Genomic DNA, 16,636 nt, shown 5'->3' with positions numbered 1-16,636 from the left:
TTTAGGCAGTTACTTTTTTTTTTTTAATTACACTGGTACAGAAACTATTATTAGGTGTTTTCTATTTGTTTCATATAAAAAAACAAAACCTATTTCTCTTAGGAGTAGTGAGTCAATATGTACAACTAAACCTTGGACTTACACGGAATAGTGGCATGGATTTAAAAATATTTAAATTTTATCCCCATACTAAGCACAATCATTTTGTACTTCTTCTGAATCTCTTGATCGAATGAATAGTTAAACCAAATACAAATTTGCCCAAGTTTTTGTTGAAGAGCCTTATCATGGGTTCTTACAGACTTAAAATAATTTAACTTAAAATGATTGCCAAAACCCAACAAATTCTATTTATGGCTCTTTGCACACTTATATGTAATGTGCAGTCAGCTATGTTCAATTAATAGTGGCTCAGATGGATGCAATAAAAAAATCTCAGATTGGATTTTAACACTGCAGTCATTTTGAAGACACCCTCCATCACGTCATAGTGATTACTTATAAATAATAGGACCATGGAGTACATATTAGTAAATATGGGGGAAAAAAAGGGGTAATTACAGATTATTGTTATTTTACTCTTCTCTTTTTCATATTATTAATATACCGGTAATTTACATTTTATTATTATTTTATACCTTTTAACCCTGGGTGAATTAGTACATACCTTCCATAATTCTGTAATAGACCAGATTTCAAGATTGCTCAGACAATCAGGTAAAACTTTCATAGACATCGTGGATGATACCCATATTATAAACAGTAATATAATATTACTATAATAGTAATAATGAATGGAAAATGAAAGCTGGTGACATGCCAGGGGAATAAAAACTTGTATTAATGTAAAAGGTCAGTGATTAGAAATAATAGATTTCCTTACAGGAACTCATTTTTATTTAATTCTTTTTTCCTTTGTAGGTAATCTAAATGGCGAGGCTGTCATGTAACATTAAGTCACCCTGCATGCAGGCCCTGAGCAGAGCCATCTGTCTGCTCCCCTCCATGCTCGCTTACTGCAGGGGAACATGTGGAGGGGCTGCATGCTGAGATTTGGCTTGAGATGTGAGCCTCCTGCGCTGTGCACTAGTGAGGCTGGGCTGCCTTCACATTGCAGGCACGAGATGGAGCGCTCTGTGAAATCCTAGCACCCTCCATCCACCTCTGCTGTGATTCTCTGCTCTCTTCCAGCTGCACATCAGCACGGCTTCTCAAACGCATCTTCCCCTTTCCCCTGCCGCTGCCATGCCGAGCTGGTGGAGGAGTCTGATGCTCTGTCTGCGCAGGATGGAGAATGCAGGTAAGCGATGGAATTAACTATCGAAGTGCCAGGCAATTCCAATCGGTACTGAGCAGACCATTGCAGGACAGTGGCTACTCAAAAGGCTTTTGTCGTTTTTTGCAGTTTATTATCAAAGCATAATCTCTGTTCAGATGTTAGCTACCTGTAACAGCCTGATGTTCTTGTACATGTCTGGGTGAGCTTTGGTACTCCAGCTGTTATGGACTACATTTCCCATGATGCCTTGTCATTATTATCTAGTAGGCATGTAGCTGTTTGGGGAAAAAATGGTAGACCCCCAGAACCATAGTTATATGGTTAACGCTATGGCCAAAGAATTACGTAACCTCTAAATTCTGGGTTGTTGGTAATTCTTTGGGCTGGTTTGGTAGACCCTAGTTTAAGGTATGAGATTTTTACCATTGTCCATTTAATGGAACGCAGTATTTTTTAAAATTATTTTGTTGATCTATATATTTCATTAGGAGTAATTGTTTGTTCGGTGGAGAATTTGGGAAGATCCATTTGAAATGTGGAAACGTGGCTATCTGGTGATAGTTGACTGTGACACTTTATAGGGTGTCGATGGATGTTTGTTCTCTGTTGGACATTGATGCTGTTAGATTTGGATATGTTTTTGGTCTTGGTCATTTTTTTGAAAAATAACTTTGGCTATTTGGGAAAAAAAAATTCAGGCTCATAAGCATTTTGTTAAAGTCAGGAATTAGAGGAGAACTGATATAATTGCTCAACAAGATCATTAACATGTTGAACACCCAGATTTGCAGCTGTGTAGCCAGCTACTGCTAACTCTGATTGGGTGCTTAACCTGCAATAGACCAGCATTTGAGATTGAAGTAACCCACTTAATGTCAGAATTTACATAGTAGAAAGGAGTTGTTTTTTTGGCCAGTCCTTTTTCTATGTGCCCTAAGCATTTTCTCCATCTCCTAGGGCCAAACAGTATCTGCCATATTCACTTGTTAAGAATAGCCCTCCAATAAAGAGTGATTTTCCTATCTCCCACATCTATCTCCAACCTCTGGAGAGGCTTGCAAAGACCAGACACAGCCAGTCAGAGAAACGGAGGGGTTCACTATATAGTGAACTGAACTGTGATCATATGAAAATCAAATTTAGACCAAAAATGGTCAATTTAAGGATACAGCTTTTTGGCCCGCTAGGGCTGTCTTAATTTTAAAAACCTAGCTTTCAGTTCACAGAATAGTGAATAAACTGTTTCATTAGTGATTCATTTCCTTGCACCCATGCGATTCATACTTGCAAACGCCATTATGAGCTGACAGTCTGACACCAATCATTGTTTATGATAAGTTTCTAATTTTATGATGACATTTTTTGGTAAATGAACCGAAATATGCACATTTCTTCCTGAAAGCGTTGGTGAAATGTCTCAAATGTCTGCCCCTTGAGGCTGCCAATAGAAGCCAGCTTCACTATAAGTCTGCAGTTTTGGCTATGAAAAACATCTGTATATGTTTGGACCTAACTGGCACTGAAATTCTCTGACTTGGTCTAATCTTTGCCTCTGGGTACACCCTGATGTTAGAACTTTGTTAATGTTTTGGTAAAGATTTGAGTCATATCACAGATGAACAGTATTTGGCTTATTTTAACAACCTGACATTAGCTCATCTACTATATAGATGCAAAGAGAGACTTAAATGTAGTAAAATGTATTGTAATGTAAGGGTTACCTTGTCTTACCTTAAATTTAAGCTGTTTTTGTAAAATGTGGTAACAATTATTTATCCTGGTTATTGAAAAAAATGTGTAATTATATACTGATGATTAGAACAGTATTTTCAATCAACGTTATTGATAAAATAGCAGCAAAAAACATTTGAAACGGAGTAGAGAGTTATACATAAAAGTGTTGCAAAGTTATAAAACCAGCATAATCACCATGGAAACCAAAGCAACAACCGGCAACAATCAGGATACCATCTTCCAACTTTTCAGGTACTTTTCTGATCTTAACATATTTATAACTTGTTTCTTTTGCGTAACATCAGAGACTTGAAGAAAAGTGCACTGTGTCCATTCTAACTGGCGAATATAGGTGGAACACAAAGTGAATAGGTGATTATATAGGTCCCCTACTTGAATGCCACAACACTACTCAAAATTATCTGCGTGGGATATTTGAGATATTTACATTCCAGTTGTGCATTAACGAAAGCACTTTTTTTTTAATTATAACAAAATTTGGTTGATTTAAAAAAATGTATTTCATACTGTAGCATGTTTAATTTTGTTGTCACTAGGTTATCTATAAAATACAGTTATACGTATTGTTTATTCTGTTTGTATATCCGTTTGTTCCATGTGTTCAGAAGAAAACTGTTTATTATTTGCAATCCCATTATTGTTAAACCTGTCTTATTTGGAGTTTCTTTATTCTAAAATCAGTAGCGTATTAACAACCTCAAACCTTTAAGTTACAGTTAGACGTGCTGGTGTTTGTTTTTAATTAATTTTCTTTCGTTTTCTAAAATAATACATTGTTTTTTTTTCCATCAGCCTAACTCTTCTATCTCTCCTTCCTAACATGCACTGTTTCCAAAAATTCATCTACTGATGATGTGAACAATTTCATATCAGCTTTTACAGTAGAAAGCTGATATTTTGGCTTTAATTCCTAGTAATTGTTTGCCCATGTACCATTACATATATAACCACCTCCACAGTGCAATAGAATGTTAAGTGAGCACCGGTCATTACCTGTTTTGGTTAAAGTTCACTTCAGGTGCTGCACAACATTTGTAGGAAATGCAAGAACTTCAAATGTGAGTATTTTTATGAAATTTTTTTTTGTTTTGTACATTTCATTTATTCTATGTAATGCATTAAGAAAATAATGTGGCAAATACAATCTGGAGTGTCACTATAGCAATGTAGTTCTTGACCTGCTTGTTGCCAATCACATACCACTTTTTACTTTTAGTTTTTGAGTGTTTTGTATATCAAAGGATTGGCAGAGGATTATACGTGTTTTCAGATAATAGCATTTGTTTGTGTGGTTCTACTTTGACATTCACAAAGCAAAGTTACATTCTATACCACAGTTGCTCCATGTCTATGATATAAATGTATCATATATAATACTGTCTATTTTATCTTCTAAAACCAGTCTGATGATCATTTGCCTATTCAAATGCATTTTTAGCTCTGAATCTTGAAGAAGACAGTGAATATATGCTGTCTGCTATTCAGTACATGTGACTGTGACAGACTCACAGAAAGCTTGTTAGTTTGCAATGTTCTGTGTAGAGTAGGGTAGGGCTTCCTAATAAGCAGATATTTACTGGTATTTGACTCCTGTTGTCTATATGTGAGACATGAGAGCTATGATACCCCTGACCCTAAGTCCTGCTAAACCACCCAACCCTAAACCCAAGTCACCTTAACTCTAACCCTTGTTTTCTATTTCAGAGACATTTTAGCATTGCTCAGACAATGCTCCATGTTTGCAAAATTGCAACCTTAGTTAATGCAAAGACTGCCATAACTTATTCAATCCTAAATCATGATCTTCAGATTTCGATAAATAATATGCACAAAATATCTTAATGAAGAATAAGGGAATTAAACATCCTAACATCATAACCAGGTCAGTGGCAATTAAGCCAGCAACTGGAAGTTCTCAAACATAGTCTTTCACATACCCGCTTCCTATAACCTTCAGCCAGCCACTGCCACAAATCTTGGCCAGCTTGCTAAGCACCATGGGAAATATTGTTCACAATATTATACTAAAGTTATCTATCCAATCATTAGTTATATGATTAGATCTTCAATAACATTGTCTTATTTTAAAGATAACAATTGATGTGCAAATCTATTTTTTTTTTTTTTTTGCATCATGGTCTTGATCCATATTTTCATCATTCAAGAATATATTCAAACCTCTGTTAGTAAGGTTCAAAGACTATATTTGCAAACTTTTTTATGGGTCTAATTAGCTTTGCTATCTGCATAAATAAATAAAAAATTGCCCCTAAAGGATGCATTTTCTTTTTTTCCTCGTTCTTTTTTTTCTCGTATTCTGGTTTGCTGGCCTTTCTCCAGAAAATGCTTTTTGACAGCAGATGAAATATCAGCATACACCATGCAGACTCGCAAACTCCTATACATATACATGAGTCTTTTTTATCCAGACCTGTCTTCATGCTATCTGAATGCACAGTACAATGATCAGATTAGTGAAGTTAAAAACAAAGGGAATTAGCTTTCTGTGTAACCCCAGCAAATAAGCTATGCGACAAAAAATAAATAAAATAAATATATAGGTATATATAAACAATAAACAATACGCAAGATCCAGCGCACTCTCCTATCTACTAAACAGCAACTTCAATGTTGACAGATTTTATTAGTTTTTAAAAGTTTTTTTAAAAACACCTAATCTAGGCAAAAAAATAATGGGGATTTAGTTACATTATATGATCATACATTGCATAAGCCTGCCACAACGTCAATGTACCCCATCTTTGGCAGGTCCTACTCTCACAGTCTAAGGTCTGCTCTTATGAGATTAACCCACTTACTTGGGAAAAAAATCCATCTGAGGCTCTCTGCAGTACAAGGCTAAATAGGGACCTGAGATGAGGCACCTGTAACAGGGAGGGGTGCAAAACCAAGGAGTTGGCTAGACTCCCAAATATATATATATATATATATATATATATATATATAGAAGGCGTATGCCTGAAATTGTGGGAGGGATTTTATGGCTATTTAAACCCAGCATATCCCCTTACTCACCTGTCTGCGACGATTTCGGAAATTCCCTCCCACCACACCCTCTTCATATATCATTATACCTGGGTGGGCCCTCTTTTGCAGGCCTAACCTCACGTCGGTTTCGGCACACCTCAACCGACTTTCATATATTAAAATTACACACAGTTTAATGTGCGCCCCTTCCATAATCCCGTACACAAATATATATATATATATATATGAAACATGGGGGGATAATAGCACTCACCTGAACATGCTTAAATGGGGTGCTGCTGGGGGCCATATTATACAATAAACAATACACAAGATCCAGCGCGCTCTCCTATCTACTAAACAGCAACTTCAACGTTGACAGATTTTATTAGTTTTTAAAAACAATATTTAATAATTTTTCACATGTCAATAAAAAATAACTACACCATATACAGAGTATATTATGAGTCTATTGAGGGACATTCTAAAAACTGGAAATCATGGAGAATAGGACAATTCATGTCTATTTACCTTAATTACTAGTTTCATGAATAAATGGAAATATGTCAATAGTACAGTGTTCTTTTCACGGGACAATGTCAGATCAGTTCAACTGCAATAGGAGAGACAGTCATCTCGTAGCAAATCAGTTACATTTTGCTTTGTGCTCTCTCTCAGGCGATTGCAGATGCAAGTAAGTAAGATCAGAGTGGTCGTAGTCTGGTATGAAGTACATTAAAGGAACACTCCAAGCATTATAACCACAATGGTGGAATGTAGTGCTTACGGTGCAGGAAGTGCCCTGGCAACATCTCACTGTAACCATTTGCAGACAGTTTGTAAGTTAAATATGGTTCTCTGGGTGCTTTTGCCACCTATTCTGCAGCTCAGAAGCCCCCCTGCATTGATCTAACCCTGTGGTACAGGGGCATGCTAATTGGTTTAGTGCACTCAGATTAAGCTCTAAGCCACTGAGATGGCCCAGAACAACAGTAGTGGGTTCCAGGCGACGAGACGACCCGCGTTGGCAGACTTGCGCCATAACCACTAAAGTATATTATAATGGTTATGGTGAAAGTGGTGTTCCTTTAAAATATAAATGTTGGTGGATATGCAGCTCAATATAGAAGAACAATTATTTTGTTAAAGTGTTAATCTCAAACATTTGTCCAGATCCACGTAAATAAAAAATAATAATCCTAATTTAATCAATAAGTGTCTAGATGGATATCACCTACACCTCAGTGAAATGATCAACCAGGATTACTGTATCTCTTGTGTAAAGGGAACTTGCCGGCATTTCAGATCTGCACTGCCCTTATGGGTGGGATCTGTCTGAAATGGAAATGCTATAGACCCACTCTGTAATGGCACAAGTTAACAAAAACTATTTTGCGACCCGAGCGGGGACTTAACAAAGGACAGGTTATTGAGTTTCTCTGAGCTTTGGTCCATTCTTAGAGTTCTCATATTCTCTGTTTTTTCTTTAAGCAATAATTTATCAAAATTACCAGTAGATATACAGCTTGAATATACACTGTCTTGATGCCCGCATGCTGAACTACATACTGCCATACTGGCACACAGTACTGTGGATTTGAGTCACATTATGTGTAACCACTCTGCACCAACACAACTGTCTGTTATATCTTACTGGCGATAGTGTGGATTCGTAAACGCAAATCTTCCATATTTACTGAAATTATATCTTGACCTTTGAGAGTAGTTTAGCTTAGACAAAGTATAAAAAAATATTATCTATAAACAGCCACTAACCTATTCTTGTATGATGGGGGCATTTTAGAACAATGATATTGCAGCTATTATCGGAAGATGTTGAAATAATTATCAAGTTTGTAAAAGGCTGTGATATTATAACCTATTTCAAGCTGGCTCACTTATCAAAGCCTTGGCACAGCGGCTTTCCATGTTAAAATGAACTAAGAAAACAGTGGTGTTTCATTTAGTGCGTCGGTCGTATATCTCGGTGAGAGCTGAGCTTTTAGCCAAGCAGAGGGAATTGATTTTATCAAAGAGCGAGAGGGAATGAGAAGAATTGCAGTGTTAAGAACGGATGACGGGAGGTATATTGTCAGTAAAAAAACAATATATTACAAGCAAGGCAGATATAAGAGATGGAAAAAAGATCAATAGTGAGGTATGTGAGATTAGGACGAGATATGCAGGACTCTATATCTATAGTAGTGTAAAGCGATTTATTGTTGACCCTTTCGGTGGCCTAGCCTAGGAGTCTCTCCATTAAATATTAAGTTTGTATCATTGGCAGTCAGGCTATGCCAATATAAATGGGATGAGGAAAAGTTAACTTCCCTAACTTGTAGCCTATTTTAACAGTTTGGTTATATAATGGCCTGAAGGTGGTTGTCACCTCGTCACACTGGATTGTTCAAATTGAACGGACATTACAATACAATTGTAATTATAAATATTTAAATACATACACCGTAAATGATTACACGTTGACAGTATGGTTTCATTGGACATAAAGAGTCTGGTCTCTTTAGATTTTGTTCTAGAAGAAGAGCTGATGTTTTCTTGAAGGTCATTCCACAATTGGGTGAACCGTGTGTGTGGAGCCAGTTTTATATAACTGCAGGGAGGGTACTGTTAGTGAGCCTGAGAGAGTTTATTGCTCAGGTAATGTGTGTTATTTCAGGTGTAGAGAGCTGGAGTGAGCTCACTGTCCAAGTAGTGTTTGTTATATTAGGTGTGAGGAGCTGGAGTGAGCTTATTGCTCAGGTAGTGTGGGGTATAGGAGGTTTGAGGAGGTGCAGTGAGCTCACTGCTCGGGTATCATGAATTACAGTCAGTGTGAAAAGCTTGAATGAGAAAATTGTTTGTTTTCACTATAGGGTCATTAGGTCCCCCCCACCCTCAGGACCCCCTCCCGGTTAAAACCCCTTCAGCCACTTACCTTTCTCCAATGCCGGGCTCCATTGGTGCTGGGGAACTGTCCTCTTCCTGCCGACGTCAGCGCCGAATGCGCATGCGTGGCAAGAGCCGAGCGCGCATTCAAACCGCCCATAGGAAAGCATTACTCAATGCTTTCCTATGGACGTCCAGTGTCTTCTCACTGTGAAGCGCGGAAGCGCCTCTAGGGGCTGACAGTGAGACAGCCACTAGAAGCTGGATTAACCCTCGGTGAAACATAGCAGTTTCAGCTGCAGTGTTAACACTAGAGGGAACTGGCACCCAGACCACATCATTGAGCTGAAGTGGTCTGGGTGCCTATAGTGGTCCTTTAAGTAGTGTAAATTAAAGAGTGCTGAGCTGGAGGGAGTTCACTGTCTTGTACAGTGGGTTATAGTGAGTGTAGGGAGCTGGAATTAGCTCACTTCTCAAGTAGTTTGGGTTATAAAGTGTGTTGGAAGGTGGTGTGTGCACATTGCTTAGGTAGTGTGGATAACAGGAGGGGAGGGCCACTCAAGTGAGCATAGTGAGTGCTCTATAGGAGGTATGTTTTTTGGAGAAAAAATGTTGGATGCCAAAACTGACAATGATATTCTTGGCAACAACACCAAATGGGGCTCTCGGAGATGGGGAGCCATGCTGGTAATGAGCTGTCCATCTAAATTTGGGTCTACCCAGGCTCTAGTAAATGCAGAGTCAAATTGTCCTCCCTGATCCAGCGCTGCTTCCCTCAGCCACCTCCCCTGCTCAGGTCACATGGCTCGAACGTTCCATGCGGCTGTGTGACCTGAATAAGAAATATTATATTTACCATTCAACCTGCAGAACAGCTCCCTCCACTTCCCTGTAGCATCTTAGATGCAGCCAGCTCGAATGACTCATCTATTAACTATTCAAAAAATGTAACGTCACCCATGCCCCTAAAGTTACCGCATCATCTAGGTGACCCCATATTCAATCATTTGTGAGTTGCAGAGATGGCATGGATAAAGTTAGTTTGGGTCCTTGTTCATTGCCCTCTCGTGGTTTCTGCCCTGATGCACATTAGTGCTTTTAGTCTTTAGTCTTTCTTGATATATTTTGATATTGACCTCAGCTTGTATTTGTCGTTGTGTAATACTGGTATCCTAACCTGGCTTGTTGTTTTTTTTTTTTGGTTTTTTTTTTAATTCTTTATTTTTTATGGGCATGCAGAATATAAAATTGCTTTACATCAAGTGCAATAAGTTTTTCACATTGTACAACAGATTGATAAAATTCTATGGCAACCATTACACTTTGCTAAGCTACCCATTTTTATTTATATGGTCTGATACACCTCTTGCCTAACGTTTAGCCTTGGTGCCGTTTGGTAGGAGGGTGCGTGGAGTCGGCTGGGGGGGCCCTGCTCAAAGATGTCGGGTCTGGATACCTACGAGGGCTCTCATATTTAAAGTTTAATACTCGCATGTATGTGGCCATAGGCCGCCTAAGCAACCAAGTAAAAGGTGGGGGGAGGGATTCATCTTAAACAGCATCCCTAGCTGTCTGCTTACGGAGCCAGTTAGCATGGATTAGAAATTAAAACTGACGATTAACTCTTAAATTGTAGCGCTACTTTTAAAGACATAGTGCATACTACAGCTAATCATGTGTTTAAAAATAAACAGAAATTAAAACAGAACATATGCAAAACAAAACAAAGCCGCATTTGTATCATTGGTGCATAAGCTTGTGTAGAGAGTCCAGGTCACCGTCCTGCATTGACGACCCGTTGGGGTCAAAGTGGGTAACAGGTCCGTAGGGCTTTGAGCTCAGGTCAGGGAGCTTGCTGCCTTCGGTGTCGGTTCTCTGGGTGCAAACGGGGTTATGTCCTCTACATTCCACAGCGGCCAGGCACTCGCTGACGCCGTGGGCAGTGCAAGTCCTAGTGGTCGGAGGAAGTTGGACGCCTCCGAGATATGGGAAAGTTATGCTCTGTTATGAGGCGGTTAAGCCCCCATTTATACGGAATGGAATTCTCTCGAAGCAGAGTAGTAACCTGTCGGAGGGATCTGCGCCATGTGAGGGTCTGCCTGGAGAGGTCCTTATAGAACGTTAGGGTATCTCCCTCAAAGGTCACTGTTGGGGAACCCTTAGCGGCACCCATCAGGGCCCCTCGATCTGAGTCTCGGATGAATTTGATCAGCACGTCCCTTGGTGCTTCTTCCGGAGCTTTGGCCGCTTTAGGTAGTCGGAAGCAAGAGTCCAGTCCCACTTGCTTGGCTTGCTTTGGGACTAACAGCGTAGCCACGAGCCTCCTGCAATAGTGCGGCAATTCCATGCTTGTGATCGATTCGGGCACCCCTCTGATGCGCAGGTTTCTGGCCTTCGCCTTGTCCTCCATGCCGGCCATCTGGGCCGTCAGCGTCGCACACTGTTTTTGGAGGGACCCCAGCGTTGCATCCGTGGCCGATTGTGCCACCCTGGTACTCTTGAGAGACTCCTCAGCCGTTGTCACACGGCCCGATATCACTGAGATCTCACTGCGTACTTGCGCCATGTCGGCGTCGAACATTGCTTTAATGTTGAGCATCAAGGTCTTAATGTCTGCTTTGGTGGCAGGAGCTGCGTCTCCGAGCTTGTGCGCTTGTGGGGCTTTGAGTAGTGCCCTGCCAGGAATGTAAGCAGAGTCGGACAGGCTCTCCTCATCCGAGGAGTGCATGGCGTAGGCCTCGCTCGGCGCCATCTTGGCGGGCTCTTTTTGTGGAGTCGGGCGTAGAAAATTGCCTATATCTTGGGATCCGGAGGTAGGATCAGCCCGGCTTTTCTTCGCCTTTTTCCCTATAACTTAAGGGATCTGGGGGTCCGATTATCTGGTCCCAAAATTTGTTTTTTGCGCTAAAACACGGGTTTTAACGGGTCCCGGAGTCAGAGCTGTTGTAAGCTGCGACTTTCCCGCTTAGGCGCTGGCTCCGCCCCCCTGGCTTGTTGTTTCGTTGATCGGTATTTCTATATTCCTGACCTTGGCTATTACTCACTTTATATTTCTTGTGTTAAGTCTGTCCACTCTAACGCTCGGTAATATGTCTATTTAGTACCTTTGTTTATGGGATTTGCCATTCCTGTATGTTGTAATACAGCCCTGTGACAATACGTTTGCAAGGTCACTAGCACAAAAATAATATGTTCCTTGTTTTTTTAATATAAGTGTGTACGTTTAGATGGAATTTTTCTGCATTCACATCCTATTGTAATGTGCTGCGCATGCCTACAGTAAGTTGCTATCTGAACACGATTCTCTCATTTCTTTTGCTGGTTTGGGTTTAATAGATTAAATTGGATCTGACAGACTGCTTCTGTGTCTTATCTCCAATAGTTTGAGACAGTCTCTCTTTTTAATTTACATGAATATGAGCAATCTTGCTTTTTTGATAAGCGGAATGAGTAAACTTATTGCCATTATTGTAAGGGAAATTAATTATCTCACTCTCACTGACAGAAATTAGATGGTTCACTGTCTTCTTTAATTTGCCTGTCTTTACAGGCTTTATTTGTAAAAAATCAAAAATAATTCTAAAAAAGAAAATAAAAATCCCAGCTATAGCAGCACTACATATAATAATGTGCTCTGGGTCCACAACATTGTATATGTACTGTAAGTTAATAAAATATACTGGTACTGTGTACCAATAGTGTTCTGTGATCAGGGCTAGGCATGGAATTTTTGAATCACTAGAGTGGCCCCGGTATAAAGGCAAAAGTAAAAAGCATACTATAGTTATAGAAATACTACTTAAATCAAACCAATGTAGATATATACTATAGGTCTCCATATTGACTCTGACGCCCCCGCGTCAAGATTGTACATTTCCCTCAAAATCTAGACACTTGCTTCGAAAACCAAGTACGCTCATCAAAAACATGCAGTCGTGAAAATTCAGCCACAGTCAGCTGGTGACTGCACCCATATTAACGCACCTACTGGAATTTCGTGGCCTTCCCCTAGTGCAGCTCCTGGTGATTTATTCTGTGGGCAGGGGATAATAGTTTTTGTCCGAGTTGCATCTTGAGGTCAAACATTATGGAAAGTTTTGTTTGCCTTGCGGAATTGAGACTCATTTATGGACAACAAAGAGGAATGTTAGAAGCTGTTTAAATCTATCCAAATCGGTTTTGGAAAAACTCACAGATTTACAACTGGGAAATTTCTTTAAAATAGATCAAGAGCGTTTAGAATGGCATGGTTTAGAACAATATTGTATCAACACAGCAGATTAATGAATTTAACAGTTGTCAGTTACAGTGTAAAATATTCGTGCAAATTCATTTGTTAGAAAGTGTAGGTGTTCTAAGGCTGTTAGATTGTAAGTTTGTTTTGGAAGGACCCTCTTAACCTATTGTTCTAGTATGTTAATAATGTTTTGTTTGTATTCAGTGTTTGTTTTGTTTACCTATTGTACAGTGCTATATGCATGCTGGTACATGTTGGTGCTATATACATAATTGTAATTATCACTCAGACATTGAAAGAAATGTAATTACAGCTACCACCAGAGGGCAGCAAAACATTGTGAAGCTAGTGAACCGTATCATTAACCCCTTCAGGACTAATGTCATGCCAGGACTCACAATAACAAGGGTTTGCTTAACCATGGCCCTGAAGCGGTTAACATTACCACTACAACTTCTATTCTGCAATCTATAATGGCAAACTGGCTTGGCTGCTCAGTTTGATCTATCATTCCAGCTGCATGGAATGGATTGAGTTTGGCAGCCGTTCATCACATCCACAAACAGCCACAACGGAAACATAAGTTGTCGCATTGAGTCAAGTTCAGCAGACAATTTCACTGTCGCATTACTTATTAATGTGTGCTGAACTCAGTGGGATAGGTGCCAAGTGTCTCAAAGTGGTCAGGGCAGTTATGAAATTCTAATCTAGATCTTACTGCCTTGATCAGACTGCAAATTTTGCCCATGTCCTCGGATAACAGTAGCCACATATGCGTATTTTTCATTTAGCACTGACATACAGCAAGTAGATCGAGCTTAACCCCTTAAGGACCAAACTTCTGGAATAAAAGGTCATGTGTCCTTAAGGGGTTAAAAGCACTTGCCAGGCTGACATTAAAACACATTTTTTAATTATAACATAAGCAGTGACCTAACAAAATACTCCAAGCACCATAATCACTGCATCGTTCTGCAGTGGTCATGGTCTCAAGAGAATATTTAAATTCAAAATCTGGGTTCTACTGTGCACCGCTCCCTGCCTCCACTATAGCCTCTTCCCTAGCTTCTAAGCATCTAAAACCCCTTCAGTGACTTATCTGAATCCAGCGTCGATGTCCCTCAGCGCTGGGTGAGGCTTTGCCCACAATGGCCGCACGCATTAGGATTTCCCCAAAGAAAATAATTATTCAATTCTTTCCTATGGGGAAAAATCTGTCAGAGCGTGAGGACTGGACATGTGCAATTCGTTTCGGTCTGAATATGTATTCGGACAAATTTTGGACAATTTGGACATCCGGGTACTTCCGAATTACTGAATTTCCGAAGTGTCGAAGTGTCGAAGTGTCGAAGTTCCGAAGTTCGGAAGTTCCAAAGTTGCCGAAGTTCCGAAGTGTCAAAGTGCCGAAGTTCCGAAGCACAGTATTGCCTAAGTACTAATATACATACCCAGTGAAAGAAGAAGAATGTTACATTGTAAATAATTTTAAATAAAAAGTATACAAACATAGCCAGGATTCAGTTGTAAGCATTTGAGCGGTGGGTGGGGGCCCTAATGTAAAATAATGGGGGGACCTATTGCCCCCCTGCGGGCTAAGGGGGGACCCAATTTTGGGCGTGCTCCCCAAACCCCTAGTCGCCCTCCTCCCAATAAAAAGTATTCCCCTACCCACCCCCTCACCCCTCACCAATCAGAGTGCTCTGTGTCATTTTACACAGCGTGGGAAAGTTCTTTGGAATTTTCCCACGCTGTGTAATTTGACTCATAACTCTCTGATTGGTGGATTAAGTAACCAATCAGAGAGTTATGAGTCAAATGACACAGCTGGGGAAAATTCCAAAGAACTTTCCCACGCTGTGTAAAATGACACAGAGCACTCTGATTGGTGGATTTCAAACCAACCAATCAGAGTGCTGTGACAGGTAAATGTAGAGACTTACCTGTCAGTCTCTTCATTTACCTGTCAGAGCACTCTGATTGGATGGCTTAAACCCACCAATCAGAGTGCTCTGAGCCTAATTGCAGGGCGGGGCAAGGCTTTATAAGATTCTGATTTAGGGCCCCCACCCGCTGCTCAGGGGTGGGGGCCAGGGGGTACTATTTTTTTATTTTATTTATTTTTTAAACAGTGAGCAGTCACAGGCTGCTCACTGTTTACTAGACATGCCCCTACTCGCGGTATAGGGAGTATTGGCAAAATTTACTAATACGAAGTAATTTTTTATTTTGGCTAAGTAATTACTAAATTTGGCTGAAAGACCAATTTAGGTCTTTCAGCCTTTTGGTAGATAACTCTGTAATAACGTGGGAATTAGGGAGTTATCTACCAAGCGGCTGCAAGAGAAGTCCCGAGGTGCCGAAGTCCCGAAATTCCGAAGTGTCGAAGTGCCGAGTTTCCGAAGTGTCGAAGTGCCGAAGTTGCCGAATTTCCGAAGTGTCGAAGTGCCAAAGTTCCGAAGTTGCCGAAGTTCCGAAGTCTTGAAGTGCGAAAATCCAGAATTTCGGAATGCCAAACCGAAAATTTTCTCCATGCACATGCCTAGTGAGGACGTCCACCATTAGATAATGGACCAATGGTCTGTTTTAATTCCGGAAGATTCTGGTAGACAGCCACTAGAGGAGGAGTTAACGCTCAGAGGTATTTATTGCAGTTTCTCAGAAACTGCAATAATTACCACTGTAGGGTTAATCGAAATGGGACATTGCACCCAGACCACTTCAATGAGCTGAAGTGGTCTGGGTGCCTACAGTGTCCCTTTAAAAAAAAAAAAATTGCTGCAAAGCACAGGATTTCTGAGCTCTGCTCAGATAAGGATGTAGCTTTCATTATTATTATTATGCTCTCATTATGGTAAAAGTTGAGCTTTTTTATACACTCTACCTCAGTATGGGTTTATATGATCTGTAGTTTACCACGGGTTGTAGTTTAAAGGAACACTGTGTTAAAGGACCACTATAGTGCCAGGAAAACATACTAGTTTTTCCTGGCACTATAGGGACTCTAGGTCCCCCCGACCCTTAGGGTCCCCCTCCTGCCGGGCTCTAAGGTGAGGAAGGGGTTAATCCCTTACCTTTTCTCCACTGCCAGGCTCCCTCGGCGGTGGGGACTCTCCACCTCCTTTCCCCATCATCGACTGAATGCGCATGCGCGGCACGAGCCGCGCGCGCATTCTCAATGCTTTCCTATGGACGCTGGCATCTTTTCACTGTGAAAATTACAGTGAGAAGCGCGGAAGCTCCTCTAGCGGCTGTCAATGAGACAGTCACTAGAGGCTGGATTAACCCATAGGTAAACATATGTTTACAGCAGAAAGAGTTAATCCTAGAGGGACCTGGCACCCAGACCACTTCATTGAGCTGAAGTGGTCTGGGTGCCTATAGTGGTCCTTTAAGAATGCAAACTAATAGTGTGTGTGTCCTGCTAAACTGGCAGAGAACGCCTGTCCCTGTCGGACAACAACTTTGTTAGCTATCTGTCTTTTAGCAAATCT

General features: G+C 40.4%; 1 protein-coding gene across 1 annotated transcript in view; it reads left to right on the top strand.

Annotated features, from left to right (window-relative positions):
- Nucleotides 1–1,040: 1,040 nt before the first annotated feature.
- Nucleotides 1,041–16,636, top strand: part of GRIP2 (glutamate receptor interacting protein 2) — a 383,817-nt gene continuing 368,221 nt past the window's right edge. Inside the window, exon 1 of the mRNA XM_063426279.1 lies at nt 1,041–1,300. Coding sequence (XP_063282349.1) covers nt 1,246–1,300 — 55 coding nt within the window. The 5' untranslated portion in view covers nt 1,041–1,245. The remainder of the gene's footprint in view (nt 1,301–16,636) is intronic.

Source organism: Pelobates fuscus, chromosome 7 (genome assembly GCF_036172605.1).
Source record: "Pelobates fuscus isolate aPelFus1 chromosome 7, aPelFus1.pri, whole genome shotgun sequence".
NCBI classification, from domain to species: domain Eukaryota; kingdom Metazoa; phylum Chordata; class Amphibia; order Anura; family Pelobatidae; genus Pelobates; species Pelobates fuscus.
The sequence above is the reverse complement of the archived record's forward strand: the minus strand, read 5'-3'. Positions and strand labels throughout refer to the sequence as shown.